Here is a 26049-nt window from a genome sequence, read left to right as displayed (position 1 = left end):
AGTTCAGACTTATGTCACATGGGAAAATTGCACAGTCTTCTTACAGGATCTGCTGCTCCTCCTGACACTGCAAATCACGTGCTTGTGCCTCAGTGTCACACACCACCTCCAACAAACTTCCAGGCAGCAGTTTTGTACATGGATGTACTTTTCCAAAGGTCTTTCTTGCCATGGATGTGTTTTTTCCAGAGCACAAATTGGAGGGTATCTCACCTGTCCGGGTACAACCCACAATCAAAATAATTCTGAGAACACAGCTGCTCACCACAGCTTTCAAATACGTATATGTTGGTTCATGCACAAAATAAAAGCTTTATAAGTAATTTGCCTTTCTCTTTATATTGCTGTGAGCTGGCCATCATCACTGCTGTTTGTTTCAGCTCTGTTACTGAACCAGGTGTCTAAGATTACCTAGCCCTAGCCTCAAGCACAGGCCCACCTCCCTGCTGGGCATACTGGTTTTGCCACCTATTTTAAGGGGGGAGGAATTCTTGTGTGCCAGTGAGTGAAAACCAGAAGATAAGAAACAACAGTGGAGAAAAACAGGAGGAAAAAATGAAAAGCAAGTCATAAGACATCCCAGGAAGAAAATTCAGCCAATGATGGAGCACACTCAGCACTCTTTGGAGAGCGTGGCTGACTGCAAGGGGACTCAGAAATTCTCACTGATGAAAATCCTGTTTCCTTTGATGATTCCCACCACAGGGTGTGTAAGTCACCAGGACAAACTCAAACATGCAGCAGTCTCCACCAAGTACGTGTCCTTTCCCCAGCCCCACAGAGATATTCTCAGTTCCCAGGAGACAGCCATGTCTCCATATGTTGATATTCAACACCATTTCCATCGACAGCTTTAGGAAAAATCCAAAGGACAAATCATCCTTTTTATTCATTTCCCTATGGAGTGAACTGGGGAGAAAGAAAATCTTATTATTCTTCTTTGGAACATAAAGGAACATCATTGCATAAAACACAGCAGGGCAGTGGAGCAGCCACAGAAATTATTCACTCCCTTTCTTGCACGTGTGTGGAGACTCATGCATTCAAAATCACCAGACTTCACATCAGGCTGATTTAATTGGATTTATTGGAGGAAAACAATTAGTCATCCCTTTAAATTGTCATTATGATAGAAATCTTGATATGTATACATGATTGTCAAGGCAGAGAACCACTTGCGATGTAGCCCCATGAACAATTTGCAGAACTGCAAACTCATTACAGATAAAACTTTTGCAATGCCTTAATACATGCATGGAGTAAATACACATTCTCCCTTCTTTTTGGACATGGATGCTGTTATGAACTTGTTATCAATCACAAGACCTGCAATATTAGGCACACTGACATTCCTTGATTAAGATTAAAGCCTTTGTAGAAAACATGCTTGCATTTTCATTAGAAGTCAACTGAGGGATGTTTTGCAGTTGGGGATATTTGGGGAGTCACTATTCTGGGCAGACTAGGCTCTTTTTTCCCACTGTTTTCTGGCTCAAATAAAATACCTATCTAAAAAAAGGCCCAAATGGGCCAAAATATTGTTTCTCAACTAGAGGTCAATGTACACCAGGTCACTGATGTTGTGTTGACCAAAACATGAGACACACCAACTGAGCTGCAACCTTCCACCCTCTTCACTTCGGGGATCATGACTGATCTAATGAGACTCAGCATGTGTGATGCCATGCTGGGCTCAGGGGATGCAAGATGAGAGATGGAAAAGCTCAGAGCTGCTCCAAGCACCCCCCCCAGAGCTCCCACCCACCAGGACCCACAGCACACATCAAACCTCCTCAAGGAGCCTCACACCAGGTGCTGCCTCAGCAATCTGAACCCAGGTTGGTTTACAGCTGTAACTGATGGTTTGTTTTGTTGCCACACAGTGATTTGGCAATGGCACAGCCCTGGCTGAGCACCAGCCTTGAAGGGGGGCTCAAGACTTCTCAGTGATTTTGGCCACCATGGAGAATAATTTCCAAGGATGGTGCTTGCTGCCCAGGCCTGCTGCTTGGCATGCCCTTGCCAGGAACATAGAGCAATTCCCAATCCTTTCAGATGACTCTGCTTTGAGTGTTGGGAACTCAAGGATTTTCCACACAGCAGCCACTCAGGAGCTGGGACCACAGCCCTGGTGATGCCCCTAAGAGGTTTGGGCTCGAGCAATCCTGTATCCTGCCTTGGAAAGACCAGCACAGATGAAAATGGGTCAATGACTAAGGGAAGAGAAGGCAAGGGCATGGTTTTCATGTGGAAGAAGGGAAGTACCACACCAAACTCTTCCATGGATGAATGGGATTATTTGGAGGTCAAGGATTAAATGGTAGTATTTAGGTGGTGATGCTTTGGAAAGGATGGGATAGTTTAGCTCAGCTCTCTGCCCTATTTTGTGCAGGCAAAGAATCACAGCATTTTGGTCCCCAAAATGCAGTTCATTCTGCAACAGGTGAGAAAGAACTATCTTGCAGGCAGAGGAAAACACTAAGAATTGAGTGAACCAATCTGAATTTTTGCTAGGAAAAACAAACCAAAAGGAAAAAAGGAAAAAAATACAAAGAGACACACCAACATGTTTCTTGGCAGCTCTGAGAGTTAGTGACCCAGGGAAGGAATTTTTGATGCAGATCAAATTTGCAAGTGTTGTATTAAAAAAGGGATTCTCACCTCCCCAGCTCCCTGCTTCTACACCTGTGTATGTGACTGCTGCCTAATTTTAAGCTGCTCTGGATGGTGACTCTTCCTGTACATGCTGCACAGAACTCAACAGAAAGACAAAATACATTGCCAGGCTTTGCAGAATATCTTGTTTACAAAACATCAGCTTTTGCATTTACTTAAACTTAACAATGGATTTCAAGTTACAGATACATTGAGTCATTTAAAAGCAATACATGGAGGTAACTCCCTCAGACAGAAGGTTGGGTTGATGTGGGTAAAGAAAAGGCTCAGGAAATACAGAACCAGTGACCAGCAGTTTAATACATGCAGTGCAGTATCATGCATTTATTGGACAGTTGATGCCACCATTGGTTCAGCAGTGTTTGTCACAACTCTTGGGAGCACACATGCCCTGATTCCACTCTGAGGATGGAAAAACCTGTAAGAGCCATTCCACTGACCTTAGCATTTATGAAGGGGGGGGGGGGAAGCTACCTGGACAGATAAGTGGCACTATTTGTGGTGGGGAAAGGGGATTTGAAATCCATAGTCCAGGCTAGAGAGCCTCTATCCTCTGCTACACACACTATTTACACAGCTTTGACCCAACCACACAAAGTCAGACCAAAAAACCTGGACCAACTCCTGATGACCCACTGGAGGGATCTGTGATCCCTGGGGCCACAATGTGCACGAGCACCCACAAAAACACACGTGTGTCACAGGGAGCAGAGCACCCCACAGGCTGGGAAGGCAGGACCCTGCTGCAGGGATGGGAGGGAAAACAAAAGGGATTGGGTAAAACTTGCTGCTGGGCATGAAATATGGGATGGCTGGTTTACCAGGTGAAATAAGAGTTCATGCAGTGTTTGTGAGCAGGTTGCTGTTCCCTCACTCAGCCATTGCTGACAGTGATTTGTGTAATCCTCCACTCTTGGTGTTGATGCTGTTTTCCTTGGATACCACAGTCTCCGTGTGTGTTTCTGCTTTTTGCTTGAATGAGTGTTGGAGTTTCTGGAGCAAATAAGCACAATAAGGAAGGCAAAACTTCCTTCCCATTAATAATTTCTGGGATGCATTCACTCCCCCATCCAGACAGGTAAATATTCATGGCAGCAAGAACAGGAATAATTGCATCAAATAAGAATTTCCATATGCTGAATGGAAGCTACTTCTGTACCTTGGGGCTCAGCCTAGAAACTTATTTTGCCAGCAGATGAATCCCCTGATTCTTTGGAAAGAGCAAAATTAACAGGCCATAGCCTGCATGATCTTGCTGGCAAAGTTAATCTGGTGTTTTTATCTGGTGCTCATTCAGTGCTGTTCAGGGCTGGAGCTGTTATCACAGGAGGAAGTAATAGCACAGGTTTCCCTAGAGCTGATCTTGTTAATGCCAAGTTCACATCAAAGGGCAATATCCTCTCTGCTTGCCAATGGCTGAAAGCTATCTGGCTTTCTCTACAGGTTTGCTTCCCTAAAAATAGGAAGGGGACAGCCTTGGGGCCAGCTGCAACTGCATTTCATGAGCACCCTGGAGGCCCATGTTCTGGTTTGCAGAGGGTTAGGGGAGAAAAGCCTGAGATCAGGGATTATGCTGGCCCTGGGACAGAAAAAACCCTTAGGACTAGACCTGAATTTCATCAGAACCAGGCAGGGACCCAAAATAACTGGTAATTAAAAAAAATACTGTCAATAGCCATGGAGGGATGCAGGACACATGCACAGCAGAAACCCCTATTCATTGCCTACAGCAGAACTTCATGGAGATGTCTATCAGTGGGATCACACTCCTTTTTTTGTGGTTTGATTCGTGTCAGGAATGAACCAGATTTCTTGGTTTTATTTCAGCACCACAACCATAACACACACACACACAGGGCATAGGTAAAATATAGGTAAAATCCTACTTTTTTTGCCTTTTTTTTTTTTTTTTTTGTACCCACTACTCTAATGGCACCTGTACAACAGCAACCAGGACAGAGGAGAGAGCAGCAGCAGCAGAGTGACACAGAGTGACACAGTCCCAGGGTCCCAGGAAAGCAACACTGCCAGGTTTTCCCCACGCTCCTACTTCCCCACCAGCCGTGTTGCAGGGCCAAAATCCATTTTGTGCTGCAGAAGGGGTGATCCAGCAGAGAGTTAGGATGCACTGGGAATGGAGTCACATGCAAAATCATCAGCAGAAGCCCTTGCCACTGCAATACTGACTTTCAGCTCGCAGAGTTCATGGGCAGCCTGTCCTCACAACTTCTTCTGCAGGCTAAGGGGCCAGCTGGAGCTTTTCTGGATTTTTTTGTTTGTTTGTTTTGTTTTCCCAGCAAGAGCACTGCTGTTGGCATCAGAGATGGCCTCTGTGACTCTGGAGGTAAAAATCAACAATCAAAGCTGCAAGCAAAGAAAAAGAAGGGGAAGGAGCTGAGGAAAACAAGTTACAAAGGAAAAACCCATCGGTACCAGTAAAGTAAAGCAGAAAAGGGTAACAAACAGTCCAGGCTGAAGTCCTCATGCAAGCAGCAAATCACAGATTGTTTAGCAGGACAGTTCATTGGAAAAGAGCCCAGAGTGATTTTTTACCTTGTCCTTCACGGCAAGGCCAGCTGAGGTTTTATTATATTTGAAGCTTCTGCTGTGGGGCTATTCAGCCTTTTCCCCATGCCCACATTATTTTCTCTACCTTTGCATTCTCCTGTGACAGTGACTGAGCAGAAGCAGGCTGGGGCAGGGGAAGGACATGCAAAAGCACTGGAGCATCCCTGGTGAGCAAGGCTGGAGCGTTTGCCCTAACAGGCTGTGCTGCCAAGGGCCAAATGTCTCCAGCCCTGCTCCATAAATGTGGCCTGGGTACTGCCCAGTCCCCCCTGTTAACACATTTACCCAGATTTAGACTAAGTTTTAACCATGTGATGCTTCAGGAGAGATCTCTAAGCATTTGGTGAACCTGGGTCAGGTCTCCAGCTGTGTTTCACTGATACCAAAGTAGAGCTCCCCACCACCAAAACTGTAGCAGAAAGAAACAATTTTGCTCATAAGTGCTTCTGTTTCTTATCTTATGATCCCAGCAGTTGATAGCAAGCCAAAGAGAATGATGACAAATTACACAACCAAGGCAGATTATTACTTGCAGAAACAAAACCAAATCACACTAATTCCAACAATGGAAGGAAAGAATACCCCTCCCAACAAAACAACCACAGACAGCACCCAGCAAGGAGGGGCAGCCAGCACAAGGGATCCCCCTCTGCAGGACAGCATGTCTGCCTCTGCTCCTGTCACTGCTCTTTGCTTTGGAGATGGAAATCCACTTGCTTTTCTTTTCTCTGCAAAATGCATTTGGATGCTGTATTTTGATCAGTGGCCACGGCAAGTCCTGAGGTCAAGTTCAAACCAGACCTCGGGTTTCAGAAGAGGAGACGCAGAGGGAACATTTGAGCCCTAACCTTTAAAACTGCTCTACAGAGACAAAACTATTCCCTAACTAAATCCTGCTTTTGGTTGCAGTGTGTCAATGTGGGGAACTCCACTGATGCCAGACTGGGAGACTGTCTATATTCTGCCTGCAACTGGAGCAGAATGGGGCCAGCCATGCTTATGAAGTCAGGGGGGTTCAAAATACCTTGAATTTCTTGGGGTTGGAGTCTCTCAAAACTAAAACTTCCTTACTCAGGCTGGTAAAATAAAGTGGCCTTAGACTGAGTTTAAATTGTATTCTACTTGTGTTTTCATGCTTTTGCAGCAAGACATAAAGAGCTCAGATGTAAATGCCAATAAAAAGTGTATGGTGGCAATGGCCAGGGTGTGGGGACAGGAGTGTGACTTGCAGCAAGGAGATCCCCTGGCCTTCAGTCTGCCCAAATCTTGGTCAGAAGACTTCACTGTGGAAATTTTGTGTTTTGCTGTAAGCCCCCAACAGTTCAGTATCTGCTCTCTCTCCTAAAATGAGAAATTGAAGTTGCAGCCTTTCCTGTGTGAGCCCCCATGGCAGGTTCAGCACACTGGGGTGCACAGGATGCAGAGGGCTCACTCAGGTGTGCCACAGCCCTCTGAAAACAGGGAGCCACTTACCACAGAGGAAACTAGAGAAACTTGGTGCAACAGCTCCAAGTGCCACTGAAGGAGTGGCTATTTCAAACAGAGTCACTATCATCTATTTTCCAGCATTTTTTTTCTCAAGTTTTTTTTTTTTTTTGTATAATGGATGGAATCCCAGCTCTGTCACGTGAAGCCAACCAACCAAAGCTGGAGCAGGATATAGAAGTCTCACGAAAAATACCCATCTAATGGCTTTTCCCAGCACTAGCACTATTGCCTGACACATTCAGCTCTGTCTGTGACTGGCTTTCTCAATTTCTTGTGCAGGATAAGTGAGGCAAGTGTGGTGACAGAGCACGCTGCAGGGAATTATGCCTTGGCAGGGATGGACCTGTCTGGCATGTGAGGGGCTCAGAGTTCCCAGTGAAGGGCATTTACCTTTGCCACTGCCTCCCCTCACCTCCTCAAAGCAAAATCAGATGGGAATTTTTTTGAGGTAACCTGGAGGAAGCCTTTCAGCAATTGGGCAAATTTTCTCTCCTCTCTGTTTCAAGCTGCTTTAATGCACAGCAGCACAGCAGTTGTAGAGGCTGTTCCTGAAAGATGCGCCAGCACAAAGAGCCTGGGAAGTGCATGCATTCAGTAATTAAAAAATGGGTAAATTTGGCTTGCTTTGGTGTATGAGCTTCTGGGCAGGAGGGAGAGCCAGTGCCCCCACTGCTGCCAGCTGTGCCTGTGTCTTTCAGTGAGGTCCTGCTTCCCCAGCCCAGCACTCTATGTCAATCCTCATCCTGACCATGATCAGATCCTACACCATATCCTGCACTTTACACCACAGAACCTGAGAGTCTTTACAGAGGGCTTCAAGCACCCCTCCTCTCCCCACTTTTGGCTACTGTGGAAGGTGCTGAGCAACATTTCTCCATTTCTGGGAGGTGCTGAGCATCAGCAATGCCAGGCAAAGCCCCAAGGAGCTGTGGGTGCTGGGAGTCTCTCTCATGAAGCCCTTGGCTGGATGCACCCCATGCCGGAGGCCACACTGTGGGGAGGCTGGTGAATTAAATGTCTTGCTTGAGCAAATCAGTAGCAGGGGATGATGATTCCCACCAGTGTATCTTCCTTTTCTCTCCCTCTGCCCACAGCACACAGTGACTGGAAGGAGATGGGAGCTGCAGGATGAGACCATGCTCTGTCATTTCCCTTGCACAGCTCTGGTCAGCTCCTGCCTGACTCCCTGTACCTGCCTCACCTCTGATCCCCAGCATGCAGGAATGAGGCCAAGGATGAGCTGACTCCCAGCTGGTGGCAATTTAATTCTCCCCATGGCTTTCAAGGAGGAGGATGGAGAGGAAAGCAGCAGTTTCTTAATCTGAGCAGTAACAGCTCTGCTAAAGCCAGACAGACTTGCAGTCCTATTTGAGGAGCAAGAAATGGCATGCCATTGAAATCCTCCCATGTTGCAAAGTTAATGCCAATTCCTACCTACAGAAATAGCCTATCCCCCAGCAAACTGGAAGAGGGACATTACTTGAAGTAATTTTTAAAAGAAAAAAATATGCTCAGGAAAGTATTTCTATTTAAATAATCCAGTTGAGATGTTTGTAGTTAATGGAAAAAAATTACAACATATACTGTTACCTACACTGAGAAAAGAGTAAATCACTGGGGGAAAGAATGAGTGTTCATTAGTCAGAACATTGCTAGACTCACATACATATATATATTTATATATATGTATATATATATATGTATATATATATGTACAGCACCAGAGACTGTTAGATTCCGTTCCTCCTGGAGTCGTTGCAGTTTGTGATAAATGAAACATTTCAGAATTGCAGTATAAAATATGGCCATAAAAAAATCTTCTTTCTTCTAGTCCTTGGCCGAGCAGGGCAGGTGGTGCCAAGGCCACTGCCAGCCCTGCCTGCTGCTCACTTGCTGCCGGTGTGCACCGTGGTCACTGTGGTGGCTCTGGGTCTCCGCTCCCCTCCCACTGCAGAAACGCCTGAAGAAGCAGATGAAACAAAACTACAGAGAGTGGATGGAGACATACCTAAAAGGAAAGCCAGAAAGACAGTTAGAAATGTTATTTTTTGGAGGTGGAAGCTTGGGCGAAGAAGCTGAGTTGGTTTCGTAGCGCACTACGGAGCGGAGAGGATTGCAGTAGGAGCAGGGGCTGCTGGAGAGGATTGCAGCAGGAGCAGGGGCTGCTGGAGAGGACTGGAGCTGGAGAAGGGGCTGCTGGAGAGGATTGCAGCTGGAGAAGGGGCTGCTGCTCTTCCTGCTCTGGTGGGTTGGCTGGGTACCTCCACAGGGCATCTTCTGCCCGTGGTCATTCGCCTACTGCCACCATCTCAACAGGGACTCAAAGCCCAGTTTTGGTTCAGCCACATTGATGTCACAGTTCCAGGGCTGAAGACAAAGAGTTGTGGGGTTCAAAAATCCGTCCAGCATTGTACTTGTTCAGAATAATTTCCTCTTGGGCATGTTAAAGATGAGACATTAAATGTCTCATCATGGCCATCTAGCTAAATGAACAGACAGTGCACCTGGGCTAAGCACAGTTCCCTGGGCATCCTGGGAAGCTGCTGATGAAGAAGTACAGTGGGTCAAATTCATTGCTGAGTTGCAGTAAATCTACAGGGAATGTAAATTTGTGTGACTTGGACATCACTCTAGTGACAGCTCACATTGCTCCAGGCTTTGCTGGGATGTCTGCAGGGCTTCCAGCTGAGATGTAGGTTGATGTGAGGTTGAGCATCTCTTGAGTACCAGGATTCTGGTGCAACAAAAGCTGTTAAGTGGGGACCTGGCATGGTCACCTTGCTCTGATAAGATGCAGGCTCAGAGTGATCAGAAATACAGTTCATTTTTCCAGAGTGGTGAATAAAGGATCAATGAAACCTATATTAATATATCCTCAAACCAAAGTTTGGCCTTTTGACTCTTCAAGACCTTTTTGATACTTGTTGGGACTTTTAACTACTTTTCCATGCTTCAGTGTGGCATTTCAATCTCAAGGAGGATTATGCTGTACCTATATTCGGCCACATTCCATTTCCCATTGACATTTCACCACCTGGCATCACATTGCAATTTATCTAGTACATTAAAAATACAGAGCTCTAGGACCTATAAATAATCTAGGCAGTCCAATCATGACTAAATTGAATAAACAAGCCATGGACTGAGAATCAGGCCAATACACTTGAGAAATCCTGGCTGATTCCCTTAGGAATCCTTTCCTGTTTCCTGACAGGTGGCATTATCCAGCCTAATGCCAGATCTCTGCTCTGCCCTACTACAGAGGGTTTGGATGCAGCCTGACATAACCTACTGTCAGGCAAAGGTTGTACTTTCACATCACTGTCTTCAGTGATGAGAAATTGCTGCATTAAAAAGTATTTGGAGAGTTGAAAAAGTGTCTGTTAATAGCACCAGGCAGCATTCTGTTGTATAATGGTGGCACAGCTGGATCATGGAACTTGCTGCATGGGATCTTTCTTGTGCAAGGAGTCTGTACCCAGAGAAAACTGCTGAGAAATAAAGAGGTAGGAGAGAGACCTCAGAGACTTCTTTTTTCCTATCAGGAGGTACTGGGTGGAATGTATTTGATATATCAGCTCCTTCTTTACTCCTTGCATTTGCTGTTGGGTCTCCTCATTGGTTCTCTGGGGCTCCAGCATCTCCTAACTCTTTAAATTATTTATTTGAAGAAGAAAAGCTCTTCTGCATTGTCTGCCAAGCTGGACTTTAACTGGGATGCTTGGAAATCTTCCAATATTTTTCTGCCTTGTGTTTCTGGCATGTAAAAACTCATCCTATCTTTACACATCTGGTTTAATCCTTCATGTCCTGGTTGGCTTCACCACTGCAAAATACGGTTGGATTCTGCACAGGACTCTGTAGTCATGAAACAGATTTCTTTCTCTTCCCATCCTTTCTGTTCACACATGTTTTAACACTTTTCAGACTACTGATTGCCATTAATTAACACCATATGAGATTAATCAAATGGATGGATGGAGATTAATCACTCACCAGTTTAACTGCATTAATCACCCACCAGTTTAGCAGCAAAGCATTCATCAGATGCTTTAGACTTGACTGGGGTCCAGCTTTGCCAAACTGCAACAGGAACCAAAACCAGGGGATGTTTCTCCCACACAGGGGGTTTTCTGCATGGCTGCATGGCCAGTGCATGGCTGGGAGAGTTTTGTGGATGGTCAGCATCATTCTTTTGCAGATGCCAGGTATGTGCCAGGGGCACAGTGATGGTTTTTTGGCAGCAGCTGTAGGATTTTGCGCTGGGCATCACAAAGCATGAATCCCCCCCAGGCCCACTATCCAGAGAGAAGGGGCTCTCCCCTGGCTCAGCCACAGCACAGGCTGAAAAAATATCTCACAGGGTACCCAGAAGGCAGAACCCACTGCAGTTGTGGGGGAAACAGCACCCATGGCAGCAAGAGGAAACAGCTTCCACACAGAGCCACCAGGACTGTGGCTGGTGGAATGTCCTCCTCAAGGAGCAGGGGGTGGCAAGCAGGGGTGGCAGAAGCAGAGAGCAGCATTATCCAAAATCTATCCTGAGCAATAGGTGCTTTCAGCTCCAGGATAGTGCAAGGCACAGTCTAGAAACAACTACTTCAGTCCACAGCAAAGCATTCCTTTTCAGTGTTGCACTTTAAGGTAACCCCCCCAGCTGTAAAGTCCACATCCCTCCATTTCATGATGGAAAATATCTACAGACGGACAGGAGAGAAAAGAAGAAATGCTCAGAAGCCAGAGAATAAACAGGCTTCATTGCAAAGGATGTATTTCTGTCTTCCAAATAATCCCTTTGCTGCCACGTCCCCTTCCCTAGCATTCACAAAAAATATATATCCCAAACATCTGAGTCCAGTGGGCAGCTTGCAAATATCAATTACAGCACGAAACAAACATGGCAGAGGGCCAAGTCCCACAGTGGTGCACAGAGTCTGAATCCTGCTCAGACAAATGAACCTCTTTGTGCAGGAGCTTAACTTGGACCCAGCTTCTTAAGAGAGAAGCTGGGTCTGACTGGCAGGATCAGTCTTCTCCATGGAAATGGAAAGTAAGGCAATTTTTACAGAAAAATGCCCTATCATAATACTGTAAACTCAAACATAAAATAATTTGAGTAAACTTTTTCAAATTTCAACCAAATACAAAACTTTGTAGTTGCTGTGGGGGTCTGGGTCTTTTTCCCAAGCAAAAGCCCTTTTTCTCCACAAGAAACTGTGATTTTCTCCCAAAAATCACCGCGCTACATCTTTTTTTTTTTTTTAGAAATTGCAACACAATATTTCTGGCCAGCCAAAAACTGATGGCGTGTTTCAAATCCTTATTTTAACCACCTGCTTGCACAAAGCCAAACCTATGGGCAGCGAGGACTGCAGCCTGGGGGTCGGGGGGAAAACGGGGATCCCGTGGATTTTCTGGGTTTTCCCAGGATGTTGGCTACTCACAATCTTTGCGCGTGGCCGTGTCGGGGAGCGGCGTGGCCAGGCTGAGGGTGCTGGAGACGCTGGCGCTGGCGCTGTCCAGGCTGCTGCCCAGGTGCAGCCGCCGCATGTGCCGCACCACCGCCGTGGCGTTGAACGCTTGCTGCAAAAACGTGGCAAGAAAGAAATGGACAATGAAAAAAAATGGAGGCGAAAGGGTTGCTCGTGATCCTCTCCTGGCTGCTCAGAGTGTCAGAATGGGAATAAGCCTGTTATCTTTCAAATTTTTCACGGATTTTTAACTGGGAAGTGCGTTATCAAACCTTTGTGGATGCAACAGCCTACATGTGTCAGAACCCAGGAAATTCCTCTGGCTGCCCTGGAGTGCTCAAGCCCATGCCCAGGGGGCTCAGAGACCTTGGCACAGAGCCCAAGACCCCTGTGCCTCTGATTTAGCCCTTGGAAAAAACAATGTCCAACCTTCATATGAAGAATTACAAGTCAAGAGGGTTTAAGTAAAATAATAGTTTATCACAAGGTGAAAAATAAACAGATTTTTGGGGTTTTTAGAATGGGGCTCAGGGTCACAAGATGGAGGAATTTGGGTGTGTCCAGTCTTTCTCCTTCTTCTTCTTGGCCTCCGTCTTCTGGGTGGTGTTGGCATTTTTAGACTGGTTTAGAGTAGAAGCTCACTGTCTAACATAGGTGATAGGTATTGGGAAGTTATGGTAAATAATGTACACGAACTTTTTAGTATAAAAAGACAACACTACCTCTGAGGCGGGCAGTGTGCCTCAACCCAACCTGCCAGACAGACCTCAGCAGGCCAGAGAAAGAATGTTACAGATAAGAAATAATAAACAACCTTGAGAACAAGAACAGAAAAATCCTGATTCCTTCTTCAACTGCCAGGCTGGGAAAAGAGGCCTGTACGTATCTCAGAGTCACTCTGACAAGCATAGATTCTGAGATACAAGAAAGCCCTATTTGACAAACCCATTCCTGCCCCAACACACATTTCTTTGTGTCCCTGCATGGTGCTGACCCCACTCCACCAAAAACCCGGAGTGCTTTAGCTATGAGCAACCCTGGCCCCATTTCTCACACTTTTTACATTTGGTACTTGGCAAACACCACCCTGCATAAGAGAGTGATGTAACCTAAGCCTGGACCAACAATTTTGACCACAGTTTTGGGCCACAAAAGCACTGCCCTGCTGCAGGGGTGGCTGTATGACTGAGCTGTGTGTCAGTGTTAGTGTCAGTGCCAGTGTCAGTGTCACCCCTCAGGACAGGGCACTTACTCTCCATTTGCTTTTTGCAAAGTTCTTCCGGATCTGAGCGCTGACCGACTCGTGGATGTTTTTGTTGAGTGCCGTGTCTCCAGCAATCCTGAAATGGACAGAGCAGACATTTTTTAAGAGATCTTTCCCTCCTCTTGAACACTCTTACTTTTCCCCCACACCTGCTCCCAGGTGTGACTGCACCTGCAGTGACAATGATTTCATTCACAGATGGGCTCAAACTTCCCATGGCTGGCTCTGCTGGCAGCTGCAGTGGAAAATCTGGGGCAATAAAAGCCAGTGTAGATAAGGTTTGTAAGTCTGGCAGCTACAAAGAGGTATGGGCTGATTTTGTTGGTGCATGGCTGCTTTCTATCACCATTACAACCCCAGATGAAAACATTCTGCCTTTTTTTTTTCCTTTACATCCAAAGATTTAACATCAACCGGCTGAGACTACTTTTAGCCTCAGCTATGCAGAAGCTTCCAGAGCCACTCCAACCTGTCTGATTTCTGTTTGCACTGGAGATTTTCCTGCCACCCTGCAATGTAAGTAGTCATTCATCATGATTAATGTAGACTTACAGCAAAACAGAGTCACAGACACTCATTGAAGCAGCACAGGCTGCACAAAGAGCTTAAGTTGAGCAATACTTAACCTAAAATAATTGATTGATCTTGTATAGTTTCTTTAACAGATTAAGATACATTCAAATCTTCATTAAACTCTGTTATTTCAAGGGGATTTTATTGATTAATTTAACTCCTGAAGGCATGAGATCTGTTGGAATATCAGTGAACTGATGTTGGGCCATGTGCTGGGGTAATTAGTGCTATCTAATGTAGGAGATGCAAGAAGGCAAAGATGGCCTTCTATGTTGTATGTGATACTTTCAGAAATTAATTTCTTAGCCACTGTGTAGAAAAACAATGTGAATTAGCAATACAAAATTATAAGAAATTTAATAATCCACCAGGACCAGAGTCTTCCAGTCTGAGGAGCTCCAGCAGGCTAATCAGGAGGTCTGGAGGACTCAGCAGTCATTAAGTCCTTCTGCCCACCCCAGCTCTGCCAAAATAATTTTGACAAATATTTGACAAACCAGTCCCTAAAGATCTTGGAAAGATGGAGACTCCTCAGCCATCCTATTTCAGTGCCTCACTACCTCCTAGAAGACATGGAAAATAGTTTATTCCCTTTGTCTTGGAAGCATCCTTTCACATATTTGAAGCCTGTTATCATGACTTCTCTCAGTCTTCTCTTCTCTAGACTAAACAGAGTTTCCCTGTTTCTTCATAACTCATGTTTTCTAATCCTCTGATCTAGTGAGCTCCTCTGGACTTTCTCCAACTAGTCCACATCTTCCTTCGAGGGCAGCACCCAAACTTTCTCAGTTTTCCAACTAAGGCAGCAGAATGGCAGCATTGCTTTCTGCTTTTAAAAGAAAAAACTCTGCTTACATACCCCAGCCTGCTGCTTCCATTTATGTGTCCCTTTGTTGGAGACACCCCTTTCACTTTGCCCAGATCATTCCAAACTGTTCTTCTAAGGACATGCTGCTTTTTCTGCCTTCATGTCCTTGGCACATCTGAGAAGTACTGAGACCAGCCTTCTCCAAACTGCTGCCCTCCTTCCAGCTGACAACAATCTGCCAGGATCTTCCCCAGAGAGAGGAGAGGAATGCCTTACCCTTGGGAGGAAGGACTAAACCCTCATGTCCCAAGAGTGGAGACCCACCAGTCCCACCCTGCTGTAACTGAGCTCATCTCTGTTGGGTTATTCGGGAGTGCTGGAGCCAGCAGGATTGAGGGCAGGAGGAGCAGGGCTCACCCAGCTGGGAAGGGCCCTCACTGCCCTGGAAACTCTGCCTCAAGCAGACAAAAGGATGGGCAAAGCACAGCTCCCAAATGGTACCTGAATTCGTCTCCTGGGTGCTGTGCTGTTGATAGAGAAAGGGAGGTGTTTGGCTGAAAACTGGATGGTCTTCAGATCTTTCTTTGAATATGACTCCTTCTGATCCCCTTTCCCACTGACAGCAAGGCAAGTTGGATTTCCTGGATTTCCCACTGGGGCCAGGTGACCAAAATCTTTGTGAGGCACTATCAGGTTTACCATGTTCACTGTTCCCTGTTCCATCCTCTGTCCTGCACAGTGAATATTGCCAGGCTCAGCACAGACCCTGATGGATCCCAAGCAGCCCACACTCCCAGAAAGGCCCTAGCAGGGTTTCCTGGTGGGAATGCAAACTGCATGATTAGCCAGAGCCACTCCAAAATGTCATGAGCACTCTGCTCTGTCCAAGAACACCTCCTTGGTGAAGGCAGGTGCCCTCAGCACACACCAGCTGGGAGCATTGGCTGTCACACTATAGATCTCAGAAGAAACTACAAGCCAAACCATGCCTTCAGTACATGATCAAAGAGACCAAGACAGAAAATTCACTTACGCTTGCAAATGACTTTTTTCCACCAAAGCTAATGATCCATTTTGCTTTACAAACAAGTTGGTTAGCAAACTGTATAAGAACAGGTCCTGTTGCCCACCTGTCAAATCTTATTTTGGAAACATAGATAGAACAAGTTCTTGGGGCATGATGCCCTTGAAAATTCTTCCAGAAGATTGTTCTTGCCAGTTTCCACAAGGATTTGAAAATACATTTTTGTAATATGAAGCTTATGATTGCACATGTAGCTCCAAAAGAGGTTATTTTATTATTATGATTATTATCTTTTAGTTTAGGGATCATTTTCTGCCATGCTGGTTGTTTCAATAAGAAACTGCTGGTTCCAACAGTTTACAAACTGCCTTCTACCACCCCTAACTCTATGTTCACTATGCAATTCTTGTAATTCCAGGAAAAAAAGTCTTGGTATTTGGGTGTTTCCCAGACAGGCAGAAGAATATTTGTTTACTTCACAAGGGGCTGGAAAGACATCCTGTGAAGCCCTCAGATGCCACAGCACTGCAACCATCCTATACCTTAGCTCTCTTCAGCAACATAAGCACCTTGCAGATGATAGTTTCTAAGCAGAGCAAAATCACAGCACTGCTGGGGCTAACTGAGTGCAGCAGGAGCTGTTCCAACACGTGCTGGCATGCTGCACGGTGTGGCTCAGAACGCAGCCTCAGCTGCCAGGGCTGGCAGTGGGATTGCTCTCCAAGGCGCCTTTGAAGAGCTACCCTGTTCATCCTGGGGTGCTGGAACATGAGCACTGTGCTTTCAGACTGCGTTTTGCACTTGGAGGGTTTTGTAACTTTTATGAAATACTTGTGGTGTTATAGTGTTTATAGTATAGTTTTACTTCAAGGAAAACAAGAGCAATGCTATCATCCCTTCTCTGTTGGTGCTTTGCTGCAGATGTGGGGGTTTCAGGACTTGGAAGAGGTGGAGGTGAGCAAGGAGAAGTCAAATGTTTTGTACTCTCAGCTGGTAGATATGAAAAATGAGATATGTTCGGGCACACAGATCTACTCTGTGGTGGCTATCATGAGCATCCTCACATCTATACCAAAAGTATTTAATCATGAACTTTATTTTCCTTGCTGAGAAGAGAAAGAATAAAATTAAAAGATAACTAAAACTAGTGGTTTTAGTGCATTCATAATTTCCCATCCGTATTTCCCTAACTCTCCAAGTCCACAGGCTATAAACCATCTCATTTTTCCTTTTAGGACAAAAACACCTTCATATCTCTCTTTTTTTTCTTTCTTTCTCCCTCCCTCTCTAGAACAACATATACTTTGCCTCTAGAAATCAGCTCAATTTTCACTGAGAAATTGCAATCAACTTGAGCTAATCAGACTGATGCTTATCTAGTCCTGAACAATAGTTTCTGGCTTTGCAGTTAACTTTGAAGTTAACTATGTCAGCTCTGAATTTTTTTTTAACCAACTGTTCTACTTGGCCCAGTAAAAGACATTGCTTCTACCGACCACACACATACACAAAAATAAAATTTAAAAAAATCAGAATATTGCATCATCTGTTATCCTGCTGAGCATCAACCAGAACCAAGCAAGGACTGATTAGTCTAGGTGAGACCTGGATTTTCTCTCAGCATTCCCATTTTTGCAGCACCTGAGAGCAGCTGCATCCTGACAATGCTTTGGGGAACTTCATGTTGAAGCTGGTTTTACATCCAGTTGTAAATATAGAACTGTCTCAATGCACAGAAAGGGATACCAAGAGACCAAAAATGATGGCTCCCCATCCCAAACATATCCACTGAAACTAAAAAGGGTATTTCTCATGAATAACCAGAACAAATCTAATCCTGCACATGAGAAGAATCTAATCTAATGATCAAATATTATTTCATAGTATCTAATTTATTTTAGCTCTCTAGCTAAAGACTTCAAACTTATCACACCAATTTATCTGGCCATACCACTTCTAAGCTTTGAGAGGAACCTCCAACACAGACAAAACCAGCAAATTTCCTTTTGGACAGTTCTTCCTTTGCATGCTGCAAGCAAATGTTTCTCTCATCCTCCCTGCCCACAATGGCAGGCAGAGCCTTTCATCTACCATTATTTTCTGAACCCTCCTTCTGAAGGCAGCCAACTCAAATGCTGTGCTGGCCAAAAAGTCTTTGGAAATACTCCTGAGTATGATGACAGGAAACATGGAGTTAGCTGTAATGGATAATGCTGAGGGATCATAACTCTTCTACATGTACACACACACACACACATCCATGCACGTATATAAATATACACACACACTGTATCAGTGATGTTCCAAAATAAATAGAGTGTGGGGATGAACTCGATAAGAGTTTGATTTAATGTTGTAAACATCAGCAATTCCCTTCAGGAAGGCCTTTTCACACTTCAAACAATATTGTCTGAGAGCTGAGCTCTTTGTAAACCACGTCCTTTCCCTGGGTGGAAATTATTATCTGGCTTGTGCTCTCTGGCACACGATAAACACTTGGAGTCATGGTCACAATTTGCAGAGGCTCAGCCCTTGCCAGAGCTTTGTGATTCCTCAGGGTGGGTGTGGCTGGATGCTGGCACATCCCAAGGATCCTTTCTCCCTTGGCACAGCCAGGACCACACTCCTACCTGCACACACTGGGGTCCAACTGGTGCCACAAGCTCCTTCTCCCTTCTACAGTCGCTGTATTTACAATCTCTACATGGAGGCCATTAATCCATCATCCTTTAATTTGGATGCCCCAAATTTCCTGTGATGCTGTAAGTGCCTTCAGTACACAGCTTTAAATCCCATTTAAGTTCAAATCCCATTGGTTTATGCATGATGGAGTAAATAAATTCATGGCAGCCCTTCTAAGTTCTGTATTAGCTTCCTAACTGCTGGACTTTGTCCTCACACTCTGAGCACTGTTTCCTTGCCCTCTGATCCGAGCCTGGAGGCTGAATTTGGCTCTGCAGGACCTAGTCTGACCTGATGGGGAGCACATTTTGATAATCCTTGAGGGTCCCTTCCACCTCAGGATATTCCATGTTTCTGTAAGTCTATAGCCGGAAAAAACAGGTCCTCAGGTTTCTGCTGCTCCCCCCTAATCACTGCAGACTGAGCCACTGCCCTAAACAGGATGTGGGCTCTGACATGGCAATATATTTAATAAACTTAATTGCTGTCTTTAATATGAGCCAGGGAAACATTAAAATGTATCAAGCTGCAGCAAAATCACCCCATTCTTTTGTTACCTTCATTTTCCATGTCCTTTTTGAAAAGTCACAGTGGGAAAAGCTAAGCAGAACATTGCACCTTTGCAACACCCCATAAACAGTGCAAACCTCACTGAAAGATACATTATAAAATAAATAACTTTTCCAGTGGAAAGCATAAGTCACCTGTATATTAAACTGGAGAAATCTGAATAAATGGACACGCAGGGGTGGACTCATTACACCAACAAGTCTCACATATTGTACTGTTTCTGCTGTCATACTTCACTGCAATTATTAGCCTCCTTTTCTGCCAGCTCTGAGTTTAACACACCATCCCCCTACCAAGGCCATTTGATTATAAATAGCCAGACATCACATAAATGCAGGCATGTGGTGAGCAGATACACTGCAGAAAAGTGGGCCATTGGGAAGAAGTATTGACTTTTTTTAGGGTCTGATCCTGTGCAAACATTTAGTCATGCAAATAGCTGTCTGTTCTGGAGCAGCTTCCCAAAATTCAAAGATATTATTAACCTTAAAGGCACAAATGTATTATCTTGCAAGATCCAGTTCCTGCAAGCCCTGTTTGGAAGGATTTATTGAAAACACTGTGATTAAAATAAAAGGTGTGTTTTAGAATCTGTTTGTTCTTCACAAATACTGCATATTGAAACAACAAAATTTCATGGCCAGGTAGCCATGTCATACACAGTTATCTACTTTTAGCACAATCAGATTATAAAATATGAGTTAACTATTCATGATTTGATAGATTTCATCCTAATTTGCGAAGATCTCAATGATCTGAAACTGCATAGGAAGAATTCACAGCAGGAAGAAAAAGGGAAAGCTGGAAAATGTTACTACATGAAGCCACCTCACCATATATCTATTAAAAATCTGCCATTTGCACAGCAACAGTGACCCAGGGAGGCCTGTGTTCTGCTGATGAAACAAGGAGACAAACCCAAAATCTCACTGAAGTCTGGCAAAACTCCCATTAGCCTCAGTGGAATCAGGATTTTGCTTCATGAGAACTCTAGGGTTCAAAGATGCTTCTCTAGTTATGTTCCTTGTGCAGACAAGAAAAAAAAAAACCTTTTATGAGCAGCCATCAAGGGCTGCTTGCAGTGCAAACACTCTGCAAAAACATATAATTTATGGGACCACTTCAGCCTGCTCTGATCATCCCTTCCCACTGAGCCAAGAGCTTCAGGTACCTCTGTCCTGTGATAACTCACAGAGCAGATGCTCCCTTGGCATCACTGTGGAAGGTGAGGTAGCTGGGGGGATGTGAAATCCATGCTCATCTCAAAAGGGGCTGTGGGATGATCCAAAAGCTGTGGTGGCCTCTCTCTGCTGGCTGCACATGTGCACCCCTGTCTGCAGCTGCTGCAACAATGAATGCAACCATGAGGGAGAGGAACTCAGGCCTGGAGCTGCTGGAAATTTAAACAAGCCCAGGTTGAGAGAAGGACACAGCTGACCACTGAGACAAAGCACAGAACTCTCTTCCTCCTTCACTGAAAAAGCCTTCCCTCCCTTCCAGGAGAAGGAAAGGATGTCACTGCCACAGATGTAATGGCTAGAATGAGAAAAAAAACAGCAAAACCCTCACTATTTCCTGACATAAGGAATCTGGGTGGAAAATGCTCCTTGAGCAATGCTTTGGCAAAAGGAGATCCTACCACTAACTCCAAAACAACATCTGGGTGAGCAGCCATGATTATCCAAAAAGGCATTTATCACTACAGGATCCAAAGCCTCCAAAAATAAAAAATCACTGCCTATCTCTGCAGAGAGTCCATAACTGCAGTGTCCATGTTACAGGGAGCTCTCAGAGCAAGAGGGAATGAGGCACGGAAAGCTGCTCATGGGGAGGACAGAGGCAGGTCTGAAGCCATTCATGGCTTTGGAAACCTCCATTATTTTCCTTTTTGTCCTCTAATCCCCTGGCATACACTCTCTCCGAGTCAAAGGGAGGTGGATTCAGGGTGTGGAGTGCCAATATGTTGAATATTTTCAGCCTGCCTTCTGCAGTGCCATTTGCATGTCTGACATTTCGAAGGCTGACCCTGAGCTGTGCTGTGTCAGAACCTGAAGTCTTGAAAATGAACCACTGGATGGCAAAGTCAGCCTGGCAGAAGATGACCCTCTGCCACAGAAATGGGGAAAAAACCTTTTTGGGGGGTTGCTTTTAAATGGAAAATTGGATTCTGTGGGAAATAGTACGAATTATGTAGCAGCCTGTGAGTTTCCATTGGCCCTTGGCCATGACATGCAAAAGAAAAAAACCAAAACCACACACAAAAAAGGAATGAAAACACTTTTTATCATTTTGTTCCTTTCAGAGGGCCCAGAAGCTGTGTGTGTTACAAGTGCCACGTTTCTTTGTTGCACTCCAGCCACCAACACAGATGTAGCAGGGCCAGAAGCTGGATGCTTACATTTTGTGTATCTTGGATGTAAGGCTTTGGAAAATCTGTCTCTGAGTTGTACAAATGGTCACCTCACTCCCTGCTGGGAGCTGCATTCTCATTGTTTATTCTGCATTCCTAATACTGACTTGTTTAATTTCCTGAGGCTCAGGTCAGTATCATTTAGAACCAGTTTGGGATTTTTTTTCATCTCACAAAAGTGGGATTTCATGTCTCAAATTTCCTTTTTGTTGCACAGACAATGCCAAAGGAAGTGGCATTTGGGGCAATTGTAACAGTATAAAACAGAGTGTAATGCACACCTGGGGTGAAAATGTTATGCCATTAACTCTTTTCTGTTGCAGCTATTGTAACAACAAAAATAATACCTCACCTTGCTTATATAATATTCCCTACCCTAAAAGAGATTCAGAGCCCATGTGTGGGTGCAGCTGGTAGTGTGGGATGATGCTCTCAGTCACTCAGGGCTGGTCAGAAGCACATGAGTCACCCTTGTTCCAGCTACAAAAACCTTGGGAAATGTTGATGAAGTCACTCATATGCAAAAGGATCATTTGACTTTAAGCACTTTAATCATTTTGGCACATCCCACTGCTGCACTACAGTCAACATACATAATTCAGCATTTTACTAATCCTTACACAGGTTGGTGCATGAGATTAAAGTCCATTACAGTTTTCCAGGAAAATCTGGAAGACAAAGGCAGGGGTTATAAGAATAAAAGCTCAGAGTTATGTGGTAGAGGTCAGTACAATATGTGACAGAAAAACCACTTCCATGCAGGAATGAAAAAAGTGCTCTGTGTCCTGAGGGTTTCTCAGAGCACTGGGTCATGCTTACCAAGGGTGCCGCGCTGCTTGCTCACAGGTGTATCTTTTATTGGGGTCCTTCTCCATCAAATTCCGAATGAAGTCTTTAGCTAAAAAAAAAAAAGAAAAAAAAAAAGAGAAAATGATTGAAAGCAATAGAGTTGATACCCAGTTCTGCTGCCACTTTCAACAGCACTGATCAGGCTACCAAGTGCCATCTGGCCACAGCACAAGAAAACAGCCCTGGGTCCTTTGTCATTTATTATAGATAGAACCAAAGTGACTTAGGACCAAACCCAAGCTATTTAGTGTACCAGATAAAGCTGAAGGCATCTACTCGTGCAGGTACATTTAGGAGTGGGATGGATAATTCAGAGTCAGCAGTGCACAGCTCTGGGGCCCTGGTCAGCATTATCTTAGTGGTGTGAATGTGGCCACATGCACTGGACGTGCTGGTCAGCTAGGGGAGAGGGAGGAGGTCAGATGGCACAGTCAGAGGAGCTTCATATTACTCATTCCAAGCACATGGACAGCTGTGAGGACATGTTGTCTGTTGTCCTGGGTTGACTATATGATGCTTTTATCCCCGACCACCTTGTTCTGTTTACGTTGAATAATAAGTTTTGCACCTTTAAGCCTTGTTGCAGAGAATGAAGGGGGCAGAGAAGAAGCAGCAGTTTGTTTTCAGACACTGCACTCACTCCACCACATTCCTGCTCCTGGACTGTGCTGTCTGCAGATGGACAGACAGCAGGACAGAGCTCTCCTTTGCTTTTAGTTAGTTTTAGCTAGCTGAGGCAAAGAAGTTCCCTGGACTTTTTGTTTCTTTTTTCCCTTTTCTTTGGACCTCTTGAACCCTGCTCTGGACTGAACACACAGGGGAGCACCAGCAGCTCCCACCTGAGGCCCACCAGGCCAGGCCGGGCCTGCGACATTTCCAGCACTGAGGGACTGACCAGAGCCTGAGTGAGCTGAGCTGCAACCCGGGGAGGGACTTTCTCAGTTTGTCATCTCCTTTGGAGCAGCAAGGGGTTTTATTGTTTGATATAGTTTAGGTTTTATTGTTTAATAAACAGGTTTTTTTTCATATTTCTCCAAGGAGGTATTTTCTCCCTGACCGGTTGGGTGAGGGGCCAATTGAATCTGCTTTCCTAGAGGAGCCCCTTTGGGGGTTCTCTCCCAAATTTGCTCTGAACCAGGACACCTATTTAGGAGGAATTGAGCAAGGCAAATGGACTCCCTGGAGCAGGAGGCAGTGTGTTTTTAATAACACCACAATGGAAGGAAGGGAGATTGCAGCATGGCGTGCATCCAGCAGCTTCAGGACAGTGCAGCTGAAGGAGCCACAGCAAAGCCAAATATGGCAGGAAAATCTTTGTGCTGATTTAGGTGATGGACTTTCCCTCACGAGACAGAAGGGTCTGCCAGCAGACCTTCATATTTTCTCTGAAAATTCTTATTAGTTTAAAAAAACTTCTCATCACATCTATTTTTGAGCAATCCATCACAATGATATCTGGACTGCAGATGTAAGCAGCATAAAATGTTGCTCTCTGTGTGGAGATAAGAGAATATATAATCATCTTTATAATAAAAACACTCAATTTTTATCTCCCCAGCCTCAATCAGTAGCACTAATAAATCAGAAAACTGTATTTATAGGGATATTTTTACATGATGGAATATTCCTAGAATCATTTCTTCTTCTGCATGAAGCAGCAGATGTTTCCCTGGGCTGGACAGAGCAAGGACACTGAGCTTGGGTGACCTTTTAGAGGCTAAACAGCATGTCAGGGACACATGCAGGTGCAAGGCTGAATGTCCCCTGCTGTCACCCCTAGACACAGACCTACACTGGAGCCAGAAGCCCTTGGAACACCTGCCTGTAACACATGTGGGGTATCTGCCCCACTGCCAGGCTCACTGGAGCAGGGGCAGGTGGGTACTATGGGTTACATGTCCTCTGCACTGGATGGGGAACATCACCCACACGGACAGTCCTTCCAGTGTCTGGATCTGCTCACCTGCCTCATTTGCAAGCCATTCATTTCTTGACTTTTTGCTGCACAGACTGAGGACTTGCTTTGGAACTGCAGTGGAGTGTCAGCAACAGAGCCAAACTCATTTGCCACATTATTATTAATGGCACATTAACAATCTGCTTTTCATTAGGACACAATGAAGAAATTAAGCTGCTTTTTCTTCTTGGGACAGTCTTCTGCCATCTTTATCTGCTGTTTGAGCTATGTTTTAGTGCTTTTTGTGTGACTGATAGACCTAATTTGTCTGCTGCAGAAACAAACTCCCATGACTATTTGAGCCAAAAGAAATGCACATTCCCACTGGAATGCACATTCCCACTGGTGTTCAGTCAAAAGGATCTTTGCACATGATGCAGGGTGCATTTCATGCCCGGGGGGATGCATGCAATAGGCACAGTTGCATGCATGGTTGTTGCATTTAAATTTAAAGAGCAGTAGCTACTTACCAGACTCTGAGATGTCATCCCAGTATGGAGAGTCAAACTCATACTCTGCCTTAAGGATCTGCTCAAAGAGCTTGGAGTCGTTTTCATCATAGAAAGGGGGATATCCACAGAGCCTGGTGGAGAGCAGGAAAAGAGAGAGGTGACCACTGGTGCCATCTCTGCCCAGAAGGTAAGAAGAAAGGAGGGAGGGAGAAGAAGGAGAAACTCTTGTCCCAGTAAATTTTCAAGCAGGCAAGTGCTCCCATGAGAGAAGTTTCTTCAGGAATATGGAAAGCCATTTCTGGAGATTGGCACTGCCCTGGAGAAGGCAGAATTCTGCCTGGAAGCCTGGTGCTGTTGATCCCTCAGATATCCTGGCCTCTCTCTGCATGCTTTTGAGTGTTTAACCAGAGGAATGGTTTTATTACACCGACATGACCCCTGCCATCCTCTCCTAAGAGGAGATTTCATGAGCTAAACCCTACATGCACAGAGCATCAGCCCCTCTAACCCCCCAGCACATCCAGAGGTCCTGGTGCAGGGCAGAGCAAGGAGCCCTGCAGAGCTTTCAGGCAGAGGGCACAATGCACCTGCAGGATGTGCTGGGCTCTGGGTCCCCTGGCACAGTGAGGAGGATGCCCAGGAGCCCATGCACCTCTGCAGCAGAGCTTGCAAGGGCTGCACAGGGCCCTGGTGCTGCTGCAGACACAGGGACAGCCTCTCCCTTTCTCACTCCTGCAGGTCATTTTGCTGACCACATCCAATTGCCTGCCTTGCCTGAGGCTGACAACAGTCCTGTCCTGGTTCTCAGTGGTTATAGTCAGACTTCTCAGAAAACCTAGCCCAAAAAAACAAAACAAAACAAAACAAAAACAAAAACAAAAAAAACCAAAAAAACAAAAAAAAAAAAAAAAAAAGGAAAGAAAACCAAGCAGGACATTGAGCATTATTTGCCTGGTTTGAGCTAATCCATTCAGGGTGCACCCTCCCAGTGCTGCAGACCAGGACAGCCACAATGCTGAGGCAGGGCTGGATGTGGGAAGAGCACATCTAGCACTGCATTAAACAAGTGCAGTGATAAAACTCATGTGTCAGAGATCCCTCACACCCAGCTGGTGCTGCAGGCAGGATTCTGTCCCACTCTGCACAGACATGCCAGCAGAGACAGCCCTTCTTCAAGTTTTAACCCCAGTGTTGCAAAGTGCCAGATTTATGTCTGAAGCTGGACCAAGGTTTTAGCAAACCCATCCTGCTCACAGT

At 45.2% G+C, this 26049-nt stretch overlaps 1 protein-coding gene across 3 annotated transcripts in view; it reads right to left on the bottom strand.

Annotated features, from left to right (window-relative positions):
- Positions 1-3967: 3967 nt before the first annotated feature.
- Positions 3968-26049, bottom strand: part of CAMK1D (calcium/calmodulin dependent protein kinase ID) — a 220173-nt gene continuing 198091 nt past the window's right edge. The window contains exons 7-11 of one of the 3 annotated variants that reach the window (XM_074538738.1): positions 24811-24923; positions 22354-22432; positions 13456-13543; positions 12177-12315; positions 3968-8740 (exon numbers count right to left, since the gene is read on the bottom strand). In XM_074538738.1, the coding sequence (XP_074394839.1) occupies positions 8619-8740; positions 12177-12315; positions 13456-13543; positions 22354-22432; positions 24811-24923 (541 nt within the window). In that variant the 3' untranslated portion in view covers positions 3968-8618. The remainder of the gene's footprint in view (positions 8741-12176; positions 12316-13455; positions 13544-22353; positions 22433-24810; positions 24924-26049) is intronic. The other 2 variants (XM_074538739.1, XM_074538740.1) reach the window with 2 other exon arrangements.

This window comes from Zonotrichia albicollis, chromosome 4 (genome assembly GCF_047830755.1).
Source record: "Zonotrichia albicollis isolate bZonAlb1 chromosome 4, bZonAlb1.hap1, whole genome shotgun sequence".
Lineage (NCBI taxonomy): Eukaryota > Metazoa > Chordata > Aves > Passeriformes > Passerellidae > Zonotrichia > Zonotrichia albicollis.
Note: the sequence above shows the minus strand (reverse complement) of the source record. Positions and strands in the feature narration are given on the sequence as shown.